This window comes from Lemur catta, chromosome 1 (genome assembly GCF_020740605.2).
Source record: "Lemur catta isolate mLemCat1 chromosome 1, mLemCat1.pri, whole genome shotgun sequence".
Classification (NCBI taxonomy): Eukaryota; Metazoa; Chordata; class Mammalia; order Primates; family Lemuridae; genus Lemur; species Lemur catta.
Genome location: NC_059128.1, coordinates 111,039,985 through 111,052,724, shown reverse-complemented (window position 1 = coordinate 111,052,724; position 12,740 = coordinate 111,039,985). Strand labels below are relative to the sequence as shown.

Sequence of the window (12,740 nt, the reverse complement as noted above, 5' to 3'; positions counted from 1 at the left end):
CTAGCCCTTTCGGAGGCCGTGGTGGGAGAATCAATTGAGGCCAAGAGTTCGAGAACAGCCTGAGCAAGAGTGAGACCCGGTCTCTACTAAAAATTAAAAAATTAGCTGGGCGTGGTGACGTGTGCCTGTAGTCCCAGCTTGAGCCCAGAAGTTTGAGGTTGCAGTGAGCTATGATCACACTACAGCACTGCAGCCTGGGCAACAGAGCGAGACCCTGTCTCAAAAAAAAAAAGACACAACACATTCAGGCAACAACTGTGTGTTCAAAACATAATCACATACACTACAACTTAAAGGGAAATGTCCATGGCCTGAGTATGCCTGCATCTGTGTGTCAGACTCGTACACACCCAGGTATGTGTGATCACACAGTGGCAGCAAAGAAACACTAAACACATACACAGTGACAACCAGACACCCATCCGCCCTGCTGTTTATGCCCCATACACTTGGTCACAGTTTCACACAAGTCAAATCACGCAGGGACAGAACAAGGGGAAATAACCACACAGTCGTTCCTCAGAGGTACAAAGAGACTCACGTAGAGGCCCCCAGAGCCCAGGCCCAGCGTCTTCAACTGGTACAAAGGCCCCGCCACCAGCAGACACGCGGGGACAGTAGCCTGCCTCCCCCCGGTCCGCACGGTCCTGAGCTCCCGAGTAACCCGAGCGCACTCCAGGGCTGAGAGAGGAAATGGTCGTCCCGGATCCAAGACAGGCTGCCAGGCGGTGCTCCAGGCCTGGGCGGGGGGGCCCCCACGCTGGGCCCCTCGGCCGCCCACCCTCAGCCCCCTCCGGCTTCCCCATTGGCAGCAGAGAGAGGGGAAACTTCATCAGTCACAGAAAGGGGCTGACGGAAGGGAGAGAGTCACAGAGACAGTGAAGGGAGAGACATGAGGAGATGGGGAGAGACACAGGGAGACGAGAAGAGACATGAGAGAGAAGAAATGATGAGACGGAGACAGAGACAGCGGAGAAAGGTGGAAACTTATAGATGATGCAAGAGACGACTGGTGACAGAGACAAAGTCTGGACAGAGGGAGACAGAGATAGCAGACCATGGAAGGGGAGACAGCTGGGGGCTGGGGATAGAGTGAGGGTGGGAAGAGAGCTGGGGGAGGGGAGAGAGAGGGTCAGCCCAGGGAGGGGCGTCCCTTCCCCCTACTGCAAGGTTTTGGGGTAGAAGCCAGGGGCCTGAGGCCAAGACTGTGGCTTTGAGCGGAAAAGGAGAGGGGGCGAATTATTCACGAAGCGCCCGCCTTGCCCTGAGTTTCCAGAAGGTGATGTGGAGTTTCCATCCCTCAGTCTGTCCGCAGACGGGGTCCCTGAGGAGGACAGCTGGCCCTCAGGAGCTGGTGGACGAAAATGAATAACTGTCACAGGCCCTCCTATTCCCTGCTGTGGCTTCTCCCCAAGTGCCTGGTGCCAGTGTGCCAAGCATCGTGCATACAGCATCTCTCTTAATATGCGGGCTCGGGGGGCATTATCATCTCGCTTTGGGATACTTTAGGCGCTTCGGAGTGGAGAAAGAGGTTATATCACAGCTGGAGAGGAAATAGGCCGAGGTGGGATTCGAACACGAGGATCAGTTTCTCCGAAGCCGGGAGCCGCATAGCCCCGCCCCCGGTTTCCGTGGAAACAGGCACCAGTGTCTCCATAGCAACCCTTCCAAAGATTCCACCTCCACTCCCCACTCTCGGAAGCCACCTGATGCGCAGGCCTGCCTGGTAACGTCATCGCATCGCGCCAGTCTTACGTGACGCCTCGCAGGCGCCGGAAGTGAGCAGAAAGAGCCGGAAGTGGCAGACAGAGGCGGCCTCGTGGAGGAGACGGCGGCATGGGACAGTCCGGACGGGTGAGACGAGGCGGCCGGGGTGGCGGGGAGCGAGGACGGGGTCCCTGCGGAGAGCTCGGGGCTTACCGCGCGACTCTCGCCCCCGCAGTCCCGGCACCAGAAGCGTGCGCGCGCCCAGGCGCAGCTCCGCAACCTCGAGGCCTATGCCGCGCAGCCGCACTCGTTCGTGTTTACGCGGGGCTGCGCGGGTCACAGCATCCGGCAGCTCACCTTGGACTTGCGGCGGGTCATGGAGCCGCTGACCGCCACCCGCCTGCAGGTCTGTACCACACACTCCGCCTCCACCCAACCCTGGGCCCCATCTTCGCGGCTGCGGTGCTGACACCCGCTGTAAAGCCGTGAGAAGCCTCAGACTTCCCGGCTGGAGAAAGGGACCCTCGTGCGGGCCATTGTCTCTGTCTCTCAAGGCTTTGTGGGGCGTAGTTGGTTGCCTGGGCCTGATGATTAAGACTGGACTCAGAGGCTGGGTGCGGTGGCTCACGCCTGTAATCCTAGCACTCTGGGAGGCCGAGGCGGGCGGATTGTTTGAGCTCAGAAGTTCGAGACCAGCCTGAGCAAGAGCAAGACCCTGTCTCTACTAAAAAGATAAAAATTAGCCGGGCGTCGTGGTGTGCGCCTGTAGTCCCAGCTACTCCAGGAGGCTGAGGCAGGAGGATCGCTTGAGCCCAAGAGTTTGAGGTTGCTGTGACCTAGGCTGAAGCCACGGCACTCTACAAAGGGCAATGGAGTGAGATTCCATCTCAAAAGAACAAAGACTGGACTCTCCCAACAGCAAGATTGGAAACTTCACTTCTCCCAGAGGCCCTGGAGCAAGTTACTTAACCTCGCTTGGCCTCAGTTTGCTCATCTGTCAAATGGGGAGATGCACCTAAGCAAGGAGCAGTGGTGGTACTCAATTCAAGCCTGGTTGATTGGCTCTAGGGACCAGGGTCATGTCACTCCCTTGGGCTTGTTGGAAGGGTCAGATGCAAGATAGAGCATATAATAGGATCCTTGGTTTAAGTTTATAGCGTTTGCTTGGTAAAGTATAGCTGTTTGTCTTTTTTCTTTTTGTAATTTCCAGGTTCGTAAGAAGAACTCACTGAAGGACTGTGTGGCGGTGGCTGGACCTCTTGGGGTCACACACTTCTTGATCTTGAGCAAAACAGAGACCAGTGTCTACCTTGTAAGTGGACACCCTCACCCTTCACGTTCAGCAGACCCCTCACATCCCCCATCTCTTGTGATGAACCCGTTTGCCTCTGAGCTGTCATGATTTTGGCTTCAAAGTAAACGCTCTGAAGAAGAATTGGGATGGAGGTTCTCACTCCCCACACTACCCAGCTCCCTGAGTAGACATCTCCACCCTCACTGATCTTTTGTTCTCCTGCAGAAGCTGATGCGCCTCCCAGGAGGCCCCACCTTGACCTTCCAGGTTAACCAGGTGAGGGGCGGAAGTGGTAGGAGGGCCACATGGGGTGGGAACTGGGCTTTGGCTGTGGCCCCAGTGCGTGTGGTGGGTGGTCACTCACTCCTTTCCCTGCCCTGCAGTACACGCTGGTGCGTGATGTGGTTTCCTCACTGCGCCGGCACCGCATGCATGAACAGCAGTTTGTCCACCCCCCGCTCCTGGTACTCAACAGTTTTGGCCCCCACGGCATACACGTGAAGCTCATGGCCACCATGTTCCAGAACCTGTTCCCTTCCATCAACGTGCATAAGGTAGGCTTGGCCTGGTGAGGTGGCAGGTGTGGGGTGGATGGAGCAGGCAGTGGGTACCCCAGGCTCTTGGCTGAGTGCTGAGGTCATATTCCCCTCGTGTTCAGTGACACTGAGCAAAAGTGTCCAGGGTTTTACCCCCAGCCCCGTCCGTGAGCAGCCTCCTCATCTGGCAGATGTGGAACAATGCTGCTGATTTTTTTTTTTAACAGTCAAGTTCTGGTCTCGTTTTGTCGCCCAGGCTGGAGTACAGTGGCATAATCATAGCTCAGTGTAGCCTTGAACTCCTGAGCTCAAGTGATCGTCCTGCCTCAGCCTCCGAGAGCACTGGGATTATAGGCATGTGCCACACTACGCCTGGCCAGGCCTGGATTTTTACAGCTGTCTGGCTCCAAAGCTCCAGCCCCAAATCCCTGACACCATTGATTCTCAAGCTGGGCTTATTATGAGGTGCCAGTCATCAGGAAGTCTGATGGGGCAGCCTCAGTGGGGCCAGCACCCCGGGATGTTGGTGGACACCACTTGCAGCCCCACAACCCCTGCCCTCCCTCCACACTTGCTGTGTCTGTGGGAGCGTGCGGTGAGGCTGCTAGCAGCCCATGCCCTCTCCCTCTCTCAGGTAAACCTGAACACCATCAAGCGCTGCCTTCTCATCAACTACAACCCTGACTCCCAGGAGCTGGACTTCCGCCATTAGTGAGTGTTCTAGGACGGAGGGGGCACAGGGTGGGGGCTTCCCAGTGTGGCTGATGACAGCACTGCTGCTGAGGCTCTGGGATTGTTCAGTCTCAAAGTAAACCCCTGACGTGCCCTGGAAGGGCAAGGGGGTTGAGCTGACTTCCAACCCCATGACCCCAAGCCCCCTTGCCTGTCCACTTTTGCCCCTGCAGTAGCATCAAAGTCGTTCCTGTGGGTGCAAGTCGTGGCATGAAGAAGCTCCTCCAGGAGAAGTTCCCCAACATGAGTCGCCTGCAGGACATCAGCGAGCTGCTGGCCACGTGAGGAGGGCCCAGGGTGGGAGGCCACCGCAGGGCTGTCCAGGGCACCCTAGAGCTGTTCCCAGAGCCTGGGATTTGCTGCTGAGCCCCACATGTCCCCCACACAGGGGTGCGGGGCTGTCAGAGAGCGAGGGGGAGCCCGATGGTGAGTACAACATTACCGAGCTACCCCAGGCGGTCGCGGGACGTGGCAACATGCAGGCCCAGCAGAGCGCCATACGGCTCACGGAGGTGAGGCCTGGTGGCAGAGGTGACTTCCTCTGGCAGTCTTCCCAGTCCCAAGGAAGGACTGAATTTTTCTTCTTCCACGTGTCTCCCAGATTGGTCCTCGGATGAAGCTGCAGCTCATCAAGATTCAGGATGGTGTCGGGGAGGGCAAAGTGGTGTTCCACCGCTTCGGTGAGGCTGGAGCGGGGCTGGGACACAGTGATGGGGGAGGGGTCCCAGGCGCTGGGTGCACTTGGTGAACCGCACTGTCTGCGCAGTGCACAAGACGGAGGAGGAGCTCCAGGCCATGCTGGCTGCCAAGGAGCATAAGCTGCGGCTCAAGGCCCAGCGACAGGCCCAGCAGGCTGAGAACGTGCAGCGCAAACAGCAGCAGCGCGAGGCCCACAGGTCTGGGGCAGTGGGCAGGGGGCGGGCGGGGTCCCCGGGTGCGGGTGTGGCGGCCACACAGACTGACACCGTGATACCACCACCTCCAGGAAGAAGAGCCTAGAGGGCATGAGGAAGAAACGGGCCAAGGCCAATGCCGATGGAGACAGTGACGCCGAGGACCCCGGGCCCCCCCTGGAGGACAGCCAGAGGGAGGAGGAGGAGGATGAAGCCGAGTATTTCCGCCAGGCTGTGGGCGAGGAGCCTGATGAGGGTGCGTGGCAGGGTCAGTGGGGCTGGACCCCCAGGGCCTGTCCTCGTTCCCTGGGGCGCTGACACAGTCTCTCCCTGCAGACATGTTCCCCATGGCGGCCAAGCGGAGACGGCCCACCTGGCCTTCGGGCAGGCAGCAGCGGGGAAGGGACCGAGGCAAGGGCCGCCACAGTGACCGGAGACTTCAAAAGCCCAAGGACAGGCTTCAGGGAGCCCAGACCAAGCTGGGGTCCAGAGGGGCTGCCCAAGGTCGCCCGTGAGGCCAGCCACAGCCACCCAAGAGAGTGGCCTGAGCCTGAGCCACTGACCGAGTGCCCCAGATTGGGGCCCGAGAGACCCGGCCCTGGGGCTCCAGGTGCGGCCCTCGGTTTCCTTTTATAAAGGAGATGTTTCCCCTCCTTCCCACTGCAATAAATGCGTGAACTGGCCTCGAGTCTGAGTCTGTTTCCGGGAGGGGGTGCACCCAGAGTGCCCCAGGCCCGGGCGCAGCCCCCAGGCGTCTGACCTGGTTTCTGCCCTGGGGCAGCATGGTTTCACCGGGGCGACAGCATGCAGGCCTGACCGTGGTCTGGCGGTCGTGGGCCTGTCCCCAGCGAGGGCCCTGTTAACTTGCGTGCCTGGGAGGCCAGGGTGCCATGAGGAAGGAGGAGGAAGGAAGCGGCTGAGCTTGGAGCTGCGGCGGGCCTGGGAGGGGCCAGCCACGCTGAGTGCAACTTGGGGAGGGGCCTGGGCACTGCGTGGGCGGCAGACTCAGAGGCTGGGTGTGTGCGGAGCATGGCGGCCACCATCTTGGGTAAGGAGCAGGTGATGGGTCAGTTGACACGGACACAGCTAGGGGTCTGGGGAGTGGCAGTGGAGCCATTGGTTTTCAGGAAGTTTGGGAGTTGGGTTAAAAGCCAGGTCTGGGCCCAGCAGTCTTGGTGGGGGAGGGGTGCCCCTGCGTGTGCCGCAGTGGGTGCAGGGGAGGAGGGAGCTGCCCCAGTGCTGCTGGGAGCCAGGCTCTGCCATAGGCAGGAAGGGGACCCTCCTCTGCTGAAGGACATGTTTTCAGGTCACATGGAGCTGGCAGGCTGTGGAGGAAACCTCGGCAGGGAGGCAGGCGTGAGGGGTGCGCTGTCAATGTCCCGGTGGCCGGGGCAGGACCCACAAGGATGGGCCCAGAGACCCAGGGGGAGGTGGGAAGGGAGCCTTCAGGAGGTCTGGCCGGTGACTCAGGCAGAAGGAACAGCCCCTGCAATGGGCCGTCAAGGAACAGCCAGGGAGCCGGAGGGAGTGGCGGAGTGGCGCAGCTGTAGGGGGTGAGTCAGGGAGCGCAGGAGGTGGTGGGAGCGTGTGGGGTGGGGCTGCAGGAGTGGCCCTGTGGGATGAGTGGCAGCAATTGAGCATCTGGGAGCCGAGGGACCGGACTGATGGGGCACTCACTGGCACCCCTGGCGGCTGTGGGGAGAATAGACTGGGGTGATGGCGGGAACCAGGGGTCCAAGGCAGAGGCGACTGGGCAAGTCCAGGTAGATGGGGGACTGAACCAGGGTGGGGCTGAGGGTGGGACAGTACTTGCTGACAGACCTCGAGGAGGGTCATAGTGGGCTTGGGGACTCATGATCCTTCGCCCCAGCCCGATGGCTCATATGAGCAACCTGAGGCCTGGGACTGCCTGGTTTGCCCCAGCTGTTCCCTGGGGCAAGGGACCTAGGAGAGCCCCATAAGCTTGTCAGCTAAATGAAGGCCCCAGGTTCCATATAAAGGAGCTGAGCCCGGACCCCCTTCCAGGGAGAGGAAAGGACTCAAGTTGAGGGGCAGGTCTGCCCCATCAGAAAAGGGCTCTGGGGCGGCAGGAGCCACTTTCCCAGAGGATGGGTCTTAGCAGCGACACCCTCTGTCCTCAGGTGCCAAGCCATGCCCAGCCAACTTCTCAGCGGCTGCCGACCGCATCCTCAGTAGGTTCCAGGAGGACTTCCTGTGGCCCGTGCTGGTGGCTGAGTTCCTGGTGGCTGTAGTTGCCAATGGCCTGGCCCTGTACCGCTTCAGCACGCGGGAGCAGTGCCCGTGGCACCCGGCCGTGGTCTTCTCAGCCCAGCTTGCGGTCAGTGACCTGCTCTGTGCCCTGACGCTGCCCCCGCTGGCCGCCTACCTGTACCCACCCAAACACTGGCGCTACGGGGAGGCCGCCTGCCGCCTGGAACGCTTCCTCTTTACCTGCAACCTGCTGGGCAGCGTCATCTTCATCACCTGCATCAGCCTCAACCGCTACCTGGGCATCGTGCACCCGTTCTTCACCCGTAGCTACCTGCGGCCCAAGCACGCCTGGGCCCTCAGCGCCGCGGGCTGGGTCCTGGCAGCCCTGCTGGCCGCGCCCACCCTGAGCTTCTCCCACCTGAAGAGGCCGCAGCAGGAGGCGGCCAGGTGCAGCGTGGCCAGTCCCGAAGCCTGCATCAAGTGCCTGGGGACAGCAGACGAACTCCGCCTTGAGGCCTACAGGGCCTACAGCCTGGCGCTGGCGGGGCTGGGCTGCGGCCTGCCGCTGCTGCTCAGCCTGGCAGCCTACAGCGCCCTTGGGCGCGCCGTGCTGCGCAGCCCTGGCATGACCACGGCTGAGAAGCTGCGTGTGGTAGTGCTGGTGGCCAGCGGTGTGGCCCTCTACGCCAGCTCCTACGTGCCCTACCACCTCACGCAGGTGCTCAATATGGGTGCCCGGTGGCGCTGGCATGCCCGCTGTCCGGGCTTTGCAGACGTGGCACAGGCTGAGGCGGCCCTGGAGTTGGGGCCCTACCTGGCCTACCAGGTGATGCGGGGCCTCATGCCCTTGGCCTTCTGCATCCACCCGCTGCTCTACATGGCCGTGGCACCCAGCCTGGGCTGCTGCCGCCAATGCCGCCCCAGCTATGGCAAGGGCCAGAACCCAGATGCTGAGAGCACCGGCCAAGCCCTGTCCCTTGATGTCATAGCCACCTCCAAGAAGAGCTCAGAGCCCCAGTCCCCTGAGCTAAGCCCATGACGTGGCCTATTTCGAGCTTCCTCCTCATTGCAAGGTGTTGGGACCATGAAGTGCCACAGAACGAGGATTTGAGAGCGCAGCAGGTTCCTGGCCCCAAGGTGCCAACAGGCCCCACCTGCCACTTCCTCCCCCATTTGCCGCCAGGAGTGGTGGAGTTTCCCACCCACACACTGAGCCAGGCCCTCGGGCTGGGAAGCGGACCCACAGCTGGGGAGAGGGGAGGGCCCCATCGGCCACAGGGTGCTGAGGTGCGACAATAAACAGGACACATGTAGGGTGACTTGCGCCTTTTTATTGCTCCAGGAGCCACCGTCCTCAGAGGGTGCCCCTTGTCGCCGACGGTCCTGGGCCCAGTGGCGAGGTGGCAGCTGGCTTAGTTGGTGGATGGCCTAGGGAGAGAGAGAGAGGAGGTGCTGAGGACGGCAAGGCGAGGGCTTCAGGACCCCCGAGACCCCCGACACTCAGGCAGTGGTGTGACAAAGGGCATGCAGAGCTGGGCCAACGGTGGACCCCAGGCATGGCAGCTGTTGCCTGGCACCTATCTGCCTCTCTGCAAGGTTTGGCAAAGGACAACAAAAGACTGTCACCTCTAAACAGGCTGAGTGACTGCTGCAGTGGCGTGGGGCCCACAGGCAGCTGAAGTCTCAGCTGAGGTGCTGGGAGGGGGAAGGGGCAGGGGCGGGGCAGGGGTCTTACTTGGCCCACTCGACGTTGAGGATGAGGTGGTCGTAGCCGAAGCCGGACACCCCAGCGATGGCGCGGGCGGCATCCTCGCGGCGGTGGAAGCTTATGAAGGCAAAGCCCTAGGAGAGTGGGGCAGTGTCAGGGGGCTGCGAGCCAGGACAGATGACACCACCTCCCAGCCCCCGCTATGGCCACCCCCCACACCTTGGACTGCCCGGTCGTCTTGTCCTTAGCCAGGTAGATGCGGGAGATGGAGCCAAAGGGCCGGAAGAGCTCCTGCAGGTCAGTCTCCCGTGTGTCCTCTGACAGGTTGGTGACTCGGATGGTGGCATTGTCATCGGCTGTACGGGTTAGGTGAGGTGGCTGTGAGTGGGAGGCCCTGCCTGGCCACCACACGCGCACACGCCCCGGGGATGACTACAGGGTACTGGGAGGTGCCCACCCAGCGCTGGGCGCCCCTCACCTCTGCGGTTGGGCTGCATGGACTCCCCGCGGCGGCTGGCCCCATCCCGCAGGCTCGGTGGCACGTATTTCCCCGTCTTGTTCTGGGTGGCCTGCACGGGCTCCAGCTCTGGGGACCAAAAGCACAGTCGTGTTCAGCCAAGAGGCTGGTGCCCCCGGCCCTGACCCGGCCTGGGCACCATCTGCCAAGCCACAGGCGTCTGGTTGACCCCTTTGGGGACAGGAGCCTCGGTGGTCACGATGACACCAAGCTCACAGACAGGAAACTGACACCACTCGAGCACCCTGCCAGCCACACTGGCAGAGGCAGAAACCACGGTGGATGTGGTCACAGGTGCCCCCAGCTCTATGCCTCAGAGGGCCTAGAGCCAGAGAAAATAGAAAGGCCAGCCTCACAATGCAAGGGGACAGCAAGCACGGGACGCACAATAGGGATGGTCCGCAAGTCCCCCATAAGTGGCAGGGGACAAGTGCATATCATATGCAAGTCACAGCTAAGCTCACAGCTAAGCCACCAGGCATCATCAAACCCAGACCAAGCCACAGCATAGCGGTGCCGACCCTGCTGTGTGTGTTGGAGGGGAGGGTGACAGCCACAAAGGGGATGCTGGGGGCAGTGCCCATGCACAGTCAGCAGATGATGACCAAGGGCTCCCCCACAGCAGTCCTCCGCCCCCCCCCCCCGGCCCCTCACCTCCTGGCAGCTTCTCCTTCTCGCCAGTGGACAGGCCCAGCTGCTCAGCCAGCTCCTTCTGCATGGGCCCCAGCGTGTCCTTGTAGGGGCAGCGGGTGGTCCAGTGGTCGCCCTTGCAGATGCGGCAGGACACTATCTTCTGGCCCTTGAGCTTGTTCATCGGGTCCTCCTCCTCCTGGCAGTTTAGGTCCTGGCAGGGGAGGGTGGGGGCAGCTCAGAGGCAGTTGCCGCACCCCCCCCCACACTGCCACAGCCCCCCCCAGCCTGTTGCCCCACTTACCTCTTTGCTGGTGATGAAAGTCATGGAGACATCATCGCTAACGGTGGTGGTGGCCACATTGGGCCCTGGTGGGTCAAACTCTGAGTTCCCGAACTTCTTCCAGTTCTGTGCTCAGGGGGGGACAGGGGATGAGTCAGGGCAAAGGCAGACAGGGTCCCACACTGAGACACCCACAATAACTACCCCCAAAGTGTCTGGGCCTTGAGCCCCATTTCTCATCTTCCCAAACACCTCCAGAACAGTAACAGTGACAGCTCTGGCATGCAGGGACAGCTCCCAGCCCCGCGCTCCATAAAAGAGAACGGAGGCAGGTGGGGGGTGGGAGCAGGACAGAGGCACAGCCCTCATTTCTGGGTCCTGTGCAGGTTGGTGGACCAGCCCCCGCCAGGGAGCGACGTTCAGGGATGTGCAGAGGTCACCCAGACCACAAGGAACCTTGAGCTAAACCACCTGAGCCTCAGCTTCCTCCCCTATAAAATAAGATGACAAATGCTTCCCTCCTCCCTGGGCTTCTAGGGAGATGGAACGAAGGAGCAAACACCTCCTGCGAAGAGCCTGGCGTGGGGTCTGGAGCAAAGTGCACAGCAAAGTGGGCTAAGTGCACTGACTGCTATCGCTTCTTCCAGAAACACGCAGCCCTGGGGAAACGGAGCCGCTACGACCACCTCGAGGGAAGGCTTGGCTCCTTTCCTCCGGATTGACAGGCCAAGAGGATAAGATTCTAACCCCACCTGCTCCTGTGCCCCAGACTTTTCAAGGCCCCAAGAGAGTGCAAACACCCCAGACCCCCACTCTGCTTCAACAAAATAGGCACAAACAGTCAAACCCCACCTCTGAAAACAAAGGACCTGGGAACAAGGATTCCCAAGTCCCCCGGGTCAGCTCTGGGGAAGGAGGGGCTCACCTTCCTCCTTGCGACAGCCTTTGAGGCCTTCCGGGTCTCAATCCTGAAGGTGCGGACAATCTGTGGACGGGAGGGGAGAGATTAGGGCTTCCCACACCTCCAGGCTCCTAGGACCAAGGGATCTCCTTGCCAACCATGTCCCTAAGCAAGAGTTCCCCTTTCCCCGCCCCCTCACCTTGAACTTTTTGCCATCCTCATCGATCTTGTACTCAGTCACTGTCTTTATGTTGCCGTTGATGACCTCCTTGGGAGCTGGCAGTGGAGCTGGGAGAGGGAGAAAGGCAAGGAGTGAGCCTGGGTGGCAGGGACCAGGCAGGACAGGGCTGGGGGGAGAGGCAGCCCCCGGGGTGGAGTGGAAGTCGTCACTCACCTCCTGGCAGTAGCTCAGGCTCTGGGCTGGTGTCCCCGGTGGCCAGAGGGATCCCCCTGAGGAGCTCACTGGTGACACATTTGTCTGCGAGAGGGAGCGTGGGTAGAAGGGATCAGCTTCAGAGGCTGAGATGGAAGGGCTTTTGGGATGACTCCCACACAAACAGCTGAGGAAGGCAGGACCAAGGATACAGGGCTCGTGGACAGTGTGCTGCGAGGATCCGGAGTGGCAAGGACAGGGAATCGCCAAGCACGAATGCGGGGGTCAGGCCCAAAAGTTGGCCAGGTGCTAGTACAAACGCAGGAACAGGCTGGTACAGCGTCGTCGGAGAAAGGGAACAGCTGCGAGGACTTGGCCAGTGGCACGGGAGGAAGGACTGGCCAGTGATCGCCTGGAGATGGCAACAGGCTGGCCTCGAGGATGGGGCGGGGCTGGGGCTGGGCGCCGACGGGGAATGCGGGGTCCGACCGCGGTGTCAGGGCTGGGGGTCGAAGCAGGCCCCAGTGACGGAGCTGGGGGCTGGCCGCGGTGTCCCGGGGCGCCCAGGTACACTCACCGTCCTCTCCCTCCTCCTCCACCTGGTCGGCCCAGCTGGGCTTCGAACTGCGGGGACAAGTTTGCGGGGGAATCAGCGAGGCCCTGCCCCCACGGCCTCGGCGCACCCGGGCCCCGTAATACTCCCCAGAACCCCCCGACCGCCTCCTGTGCCCCCACTTCTGCGACCCCTGACTCACTCAAAGTCTCCGGTCGGCATTGCAAAAAGTCTTCTCCGCGCAGCCCTAGCACGGTCCAGAGAGCGGAAGCGGGAGTGAACAAGACTTCCGGTGCCGACGTCGATGTCTAGAGCGCCCCGGCCGCGACGCCCACAGCGCCACCCTGCGGGTGGAGGTAAAGCTGCTGGGCGCTGCTGGTGCCAGACCAGGTAAGGGAGCTC

General features: G+C 61.4%; 2 protein-coding genes and 2 non-coding genes across 5 annotated transcripts; 3 read left to right on the top strand and 1 right to left on the bottom strand.

Moving 5' to 3' along the window:
* Positions 1–1,764: 1,764 nt before the first annotated feature.
* On the top strand, positions 1,765–8,692 carry LOC123635001 (P2Y purinoceptor 11). 2 transcript variants are annotated; one of them, XM_045546741.1, is made up of 13 exons: positions 1,765–1,854; positions 1,943–2,113; positions 2,918–3,019; positions 3,227–3,277; positions 3,385–3,555; positions 4,172–4,248; positions 4,443–4,550; positions 4,658–4,781; positions 4,871–4,949; positions 5,036–5,165; positions 5,255–5,418; positions 5,499–5,573; positions 7,304–8,692. In XM_045546741.1, the coding sequence occupies exons 1-13, from the start codon at positions 1,837–1,839 to the stop codon at positions 8,410–8,412; spliced, it is 2,379 nt and encodes a 792-aa protein (XP_045402697.1). In that variant the 5' UTR covers positions 1,765–1,836; the 3' UTR covers positions 8,413–8,692. The 2 variants fall into 2 exon arrangements, with proteins under 2 accessions (XP_045402697.1, XP_045402688.1); XM_045546732.1 differs by lacking the exons at positions 1,765–1,854; positions 1,943–2,113; positions 2,918–3,019; ... (7 more) ...; positions 5,255–5,418; positions 5,499–5,573 and adding an exon at positions 6,153–6,210.
* Positions 3,065–3,153, top strand: LOC123630900. The gene has a single exon (XR_006732834.1). It is a non-coding gene; the product is annotated as a small nucleolar RNA SNORD105 (small nucleolar RNA).
* LOC123630917 lies at positions 4,289–4,367 on the top strand. The gene has a single exon (XR_006732848.1). It is a non-coding gene; the product is annotated as a small nucleolar RNA U105B (small nucleolar RNA).
* EIF3G (eukaryotic translation initiation factor 3 subunit G) lies at positions 8,685–12,620 on the bottom strand. Its single transcript, XM_045546754.1, has 11 exons — positions 12,541–12,620; positions 12,363–12,409; positions 11,807–11,890; positions 11,612–11,700; positions 11,437–11,496; positions 10,533–10,637; positions 10,253–10,442; positions 9,560–9,667; positions 9,301–9,437; positions 9,109–9,215; positions 8,685–8,801 (listed from the first exon to the last, which is right to left on the bottom strand). Exons 1-11 carry the CDS (start codon positions 12,558–12,560, stop codon positions 8,786–8,788), a joined length of 963 nt encoding a protein of 320 aa, XP_045402710.1. The 5' UTR covers positions 12,561–12,620; the 3' UTR covers positions 8,685–8,785.
* Positions 12,621–12,740: the final 120 nt, after the last annotated feature.